The 6,000-nt window shown below is 33.7% G+C and overlaps 1 protein-coding gene across 1 annotated transcript in view; it reads right to left on the bottom strand.

Annotated features, from left to right (window-relative positions):
* Window positions 1-229: 229 nt before the first annotated feature.
* Window positions 230-6,000, bottom strand: part of LOC124633934 (prominin-2) — a 28,517-nt gene continuing 22,746 nt past the window's right edge. Inside the window, exons 9-18 of the mRNA XM_047169314.1 lie at window positions 5,391-5,489; window positions 4,857-4,938; window positions 3,696-3,856; window positions 3,002-3,223; window positions 2,812-2,927; window positions 2,391-2,581; window positions 1,604-1,762; window positions 1,089-1,228; window positions 782-838; window positions 230-553 (exon numbers count right to left, since the gene is read on the bottom strand). Coding sequence (XP_047025270.1) covers window positions 517-553; window positions 782-838; window positions 1,089-1,228; window positions 1,604-1,762; window positions 2,391-2,581; window positions 2,812-2,927; window positions 3,002-3,223; window positions 3,696-3,856; window positions 4,857-4,938; window positions 5,391-5,489 — 1,264 coding nt within the window. The 3' untranslated portion in view covers window positions 230-516. The remainder of the gene's footprint in view (window positions 554-781; window positions 839-1,088; window positions 1,229-1,603; window positions 1,763-2,390; window positions 2,582-2,811; window positions 2,928-3,001; window positions 3,224-3,695; window positions 3,857-4,856; window positions 4,939-5,390; window positions 5,490-6,000) is intronic.

Here is a 6,000-nt window from a genome sequence, read left to right as displayed (position 1 = left end):
AAGAATTAAATCATAAAATGTTATTCACACATATTATTTTATTTTAAGTCATTATCCTGTGTCGTGCTATACAAAGATACTCAATAGATACTCTTAAAAAGATCTTACAAACTTTATTACATAAGTACATTAGTATTTTATAAATTAATCACCTATCCTAAATGTTATTCACACATATTATTTTATTTTAAGTCATTATCCTGTGTCGTGCTATACAAAGATACTCAATAGATACTCTTAAAAAGATCTTACAAACTTTATTACATAAGTACATTAGTATTTTATAAATTAATCACCTATCCTAAATGTATATTTTTAAGATTTACTAAATAAACATACAGGTAGGTACAAAACACATCCACAGTAATATACTTCTATTAACTGATTTACAATTACGATCATAATATCTTAATTTTTCTCTCAATCATATCGAAGACTTGAGAAAGTCATTCAGAGTTCATTTTGTGCTTTTAAAAGCATGTCCTTTTAAAACTCTCTCTATTGATGATCACAGTTTCACCAGCTGTCACTCCTGGGAGGTGGTGCAGGAGGCCTGAAGCAATGGGTTATTATAGTTCCTTTGCATTATGATAATACTTTTTAGTTCTACTTTTTCCTTAACCTTGTTTTAAATACAATTTTTTGTCTACTGTTTTTAAATAGGTAAAAGTCATGAGCGGTGCAGAGAAAATTGAGAACTGTAAGGGAACATAATTATATCGCGATTGAAGTATGAAGTCAAATTGTTTGATTATTTTAAGGTTACAGATGAACTACTAACCCAGGTGTATTCCAATTGCTACCGTCGCATAAAGCAGTTGTTGGAGTTTCCTGGTTCCTGAAAAAAAAACACGGCTGTGTAAGGAAATTAGTCTTTTGATACTGGAAAAATTAAATAACTCTTTATATTTCGCACTCATGTATCCCTTTACAACCACCAAATAGTGATGTCTGCACATACTACTACGTACTAATATAGAGAATATTTGAAGTTTCTGTCTACACAAGATTATTGCGCAAAATGTCAAAAATAAGTAAAATAAACAGATCAAAACTAGTTCAAACTGGTTAAAATAAACCATACTAACCCAGAGCCCAAGTTGGCGAGAGTCATAGCTTCGTGAGCCCTAATTTTCCTTCCGTACGTTCGCCAAAGTTTGACACAAAGTGGAGTTAGCGCGGCGCACCATGAAATCCCTAGGAAAATCCCGCAAACCCACCACCCGTGCTGAAAGTATTAGAAAAAATAATAGTAGTTTGTTTGACAAATATCTGTAAGTATTTCATTTTATTCTATGTTGGATTAGCCTTATTTAGGGTCATGTATTCAAAACTATTTAATGTTGTAGGGACTCATTTCTGAATCTTCTTATTCCTTTATCTCAGGCTCTAGACTATCCAAGTATCTAACATATATTAATTTAAATCAGTTCAATAGTTCTGGTGTAAACGCGTCTATATAACAAACAGATTGGGATACTTTCGCCTTGATAATATTATTAAGATTTTTAAACATTCACGATATCAAAAGCTTCTATGTATTTAATATATCAGTATGAATGTTTTAAGGTATGTTTCTTATATTCAAAACATAAATTCTTACCAAAGACGAAACGTATTGTGAGCATAACAACGACCTCGCAGCCGCATACACTGCATACAACGGTTTACACCTGGCCGCGTGCTTGCCTGTCGATATGAGCACGTGAGTCCGCCACCCAGCTGCGTGGGACACCAGCCGGGATATGTACATTGATACTTTCTGAAATTAAATGATCAAGTTTGTTTCATATTATATTTGCAACTAGCTTCTGCCAGCGGTTTCACCCGCATCCCGTGGGAACTACTTCCCGTACCGGGGTAAAAAGTAGCCTATAGCCTTCCGCGATAAATGGGCTATCTAACACTGAAAGGAATTTTCAAATCGGACCAGTAGTTCCTGAGATTAGCGCGTTCAAACAAACAAACAAACAAACTCTTCAGCTTTATAATATTAGTATAGATATGTGCTGTAAATCGGCTCAGTTCGAGTAATTTTTTTACTTCATTGACTACTTAGCAGACTGTTAAATAAGCTACGCTATTACATTGAAATATCAATTTTTTGATGGGTATCCATCCAATTTTGTATACCTTTGAGACGGAAATAGATTAAGGACCCAAAAATGTTGGTCTTTCTAGAACTAACAGATAGATAGAAATAGCAGAATCTGTACTGACAAGAGCAAGGTTTCTAAGGCCCAAGTTCACCCACAACATAAGCGTTAGTTTTCTTAAAACAAAGTATGTAATATGTATTTTTCAAGTTACAAAGTAAGCAGTTGTTTTAAGAAAAACGGTCGCTTAGTTTGTCGATGAACTTGGGCCTGAATAAAAGAAAAACCATTTACCTTCTGCGCAATCACATCACCCTGGTTGTCGATATAAAACTGCGCTGTATGGATGTGGCTTAGAGAAATGTTTAGCTTTCTTCTGAAAGGTGACAACTGTAGTTCTAGTTCCGTCAATTTGAAGACCACGTCTGCTCGTAGTTGTTCCAGTGGTTTGATGTTTGTTTGGTAAAGTCTCTGTGTTCTTGTGGCTGAAATACAAACAATCTTCTTTAACACAGTTCCTATAACTTCAGGTACTTAATACGGAATATAATTTAAGACTCAGACTCAAATCAATCTTGGTCATCAATCATCTCAAATTTTGGTTAATTTAAAGATTTTTGTGGCAAAGACGAGCTATTTACATCCATGAAGATCAAAATAAAATAAAAAAAATGAATATTTACGTGGTTCATAGTAAAAAGAATAATACCCATACCTAATGTTTCCAATCTCCCTGCAGTAGTTAAATCTGTGACTTGAGCTGCTATATTCTCTAATTGATCTACTAGAGAAGGCAGGTCTTTTCCTACTACGGGAACGTTGTAGTCCATTCTAAATTCAAAAGACCAAATTCAATATTTATACATCCTTAAATATTTTAATATTTAAAAAAAATAAAATCTTACCTATATTTAGCAATATTGACATCAGAAACGACCAGCATTTCATGTAACAAACGGCTGAAACTAACAGATATTGTCTTCAAAAGACCAACGTCTATTGACGAGGCTAATTTTCCGAAGTCTTTTTGCAGTTCCTCCCATTCAAAATAAGATGTCTCTTTGTTTACATCAAGTATCTTGTCCAGTTGAAAGACAACGTACGCTGGTCTGTCTTTTTCACAATCCCTGTAATATTAAATCATAGTATCATCAAAAACAGAGGGCTTTATCAATGGTAAACTATTCTTGCGCTATGACAAAGGGTGACAAATGATCAATAATAACAACATTTGCATTGCATTACATTTTACATTATTTTCTCAAGGTACGTTATAGAGCTGTCACACTAGTGGATTTTCAGAGCGGATTGTTTGGGTTGGACGCAAGTACGATACGCAAACAATAGACTGCTGCCAATTGAAACAATGACAAGTGAAACTGAGCGACAGGCTTTTTGTCGCTCGAAATGTGCTGCGCGTAAAAAACCGACTAGAAAATCCACTGGTGTGAAAGCGCTGTTTGGTCTTATAGTTAAGTCCTCAAAAGAATGTTCAGCACTTTGATCCAGTTTCAAATATTATCTGTAGAATGCTTGAATTCTGATCTATCTAATTAATTCAGTCAGCAAGAAAACCATATAGTTATATAAAAGTATTACCTGAGCACATCTTTAACAGAGACATCAATAGTAATATTCTCGAGTTCTCTGAACATGGCGTCGAAAATGCCCTCATTGTTAGCCAGAAGAGGTGACGGTCGATCTAACAAATTCGACAGAGTTTCGTATTGAGAGTCCCACAAGGAGTGACAGACGTACACCTGTAAAAATGTGCTGGATTTGTGAAGAGTCTTAGGTACGAGAGTATTCGAGGAGCTAGAATTTCTAACTACATTTTCTGCACGAATTGTTGCGAAAATTTTGTGTTTGAATATTTTGTTCTGTTGTAGTTTAATTTGGTTGATAATTGGCCTAGTTTTTTTAAAGGGATGTAACGAGAGATTGCTGATCCGAATTAACTGCTAAAATAAAATATAAAAGCCGATATTCTGAAGGAAAAAAAAGACACTGTCAGTTCAATTAGTCCCATACATTGAAGGACCTATATAGCTACGGCAGCTTATACAATAAAGTTTTCTTCAGAACAAATATACGATACGCCACCCATGCCAAATATTCTTTTTCTCAAATTATATTATTAAACAAACCGTACAGTATGTAATATTATGCAGTAACTAACATAACACGAAACTTGCGTTACAACAGCATACGCCACAAATAACATTGTAGATGAACTTAGCTCAAACTTAGTATCAGACGCATGTTCAACTTGCTCCGTAGCCTGGCGTTTCAAATGCCTTCAAACAAATACTTGGCAATACACACAAAAGCGATTTTCACAAATGGGCGAACAAAGGCTTTTTGCACCTTCAAATGGTCTTTTTACGGCTTGTTCTCACTTGCTCTACAATTCCTTCCCAACGGGTAAAAAAAACGAATAAAACTATTCTTTACAAATAATAAAATCCTTCCACCGAGCTCCAAAAGAAATTAAGTACAAAGATGTAATTTTGATATTTTGCTGATGATAGGTCTACAACATTCTTTGGAGCCATGTGAAAGGAATTTGGAGGTCCTGTATATTTTTATTTTTTTTTATTTTTTTTTTACAAAAATTTTGTAACCAAGTAGAAGAAATGTATGAAAACTTTACTAACAGAAATCAATGGGTTTGGAGTAAACGGGAACAAGCCCTGTTTACAACTTTGATTACGATGTGTAAATTACTTTGTATTTTATAATCATGTTTGTTTTACTTACTTCTGCATGGCCGGCTATGAGAAACACTACAGATACTATTGTCCATAGTATAAGAGACGCGAAACATAGCCATACTGCTGAGCTGAAAAAGTAAACAAAAACAGTTTTCATTCGATGATAGCTGCCTGAGGGAATTTCGTTTCATGCTCAGAATAAAAACTATGCTGTCTTTTTTGGTATCAGTTTATCTCAATACTCATTTGTCTCGTTAATCAGTTAAGAAGCATTATAAGATAAACATAGCAAACAAATAAGTAGTCAAAACATTATGGACCCAAGTAAACCAACAGCACAAACTTCAGTTTTTTTTAAACAATAGTTTACTTTGAAACTTGTACATAAAAATTCCTAGTATAATGTTTTATGAAAACTGCCGCTTAAGTTGTTCATGTAAGTATTGCTTGTTGTATATAAATAGGAGTTAGTAGAAGACTTTACAGGGTATAAACAAACCTTAGAATATCTAAGCATGCAGAAATTGAGGGGTGTGAGCAAACCTTAGAAGGTCTTAGGCATATTAATAAGATTACTTACACTTTCAAAGTCCGTCTTGCGTGATTTTTGGCGTGACCACAACCGCAAAGCATAGCCAGGATTATAAGCACCATGACAAAGCCAAAGTAACAATGCATGCTGAAATTGCGTTAGTATATTATTTTTAGTTAAAAAGTATAGGTAATATTAATTCCATATTTCATGCCCTTAAGCGATTATTGCTATTGAATATGTTAAAACAATCATGCAAAATAACAAAAAGCATTCGTTATTTTTTCAGGCGCTTGATATTCGAATTGAATATAATTTTCCATTTATTGCAAAATAAATATTTACTTTTTATTTAAAACAATAATAGATGAGGTAAATATACCATTACCTACTTGTTTAAAGTTAATCATTTTACAAATAAATTAGTAAATAACGGTTGTGTCGTTCACAATCACATTAAATCCTATAGCATATACTTTATGATATTCTATGGCGAATTGTAAAAAAAATAACCTAATCCATTCAGTGGTTTAGCCGCAGGAGTCATTTTTCGTTTTTATAATTTACAACATGATGTGTAAAGCAGAGATAAAGTTAGGAGTATCGAATGTTTTGATCAGTTGACAGCTGTCAGTTTTCAAGGGAGAATTTCAGTTGT

This window comes from Helicoverpa zea, chromosome 10 (assembly GCF_022581195.2).
Source record: "Helicoverpa zea isolate HzStark_Cry1AcR chromosome 10, ilHelZeax1.1, whole genome shotgun sequence".
NCBI classification, from domain to species: domain Eukaryota; kingdom Metazoa; phylum Arthropoda; class Insecta; order Lepidoptera; family Noctuidae; genus Helicoverpa; species Helicoverpa zea.
This window is presented reverse-complemented; position numbering and strand designations above follow the sequence as displayed.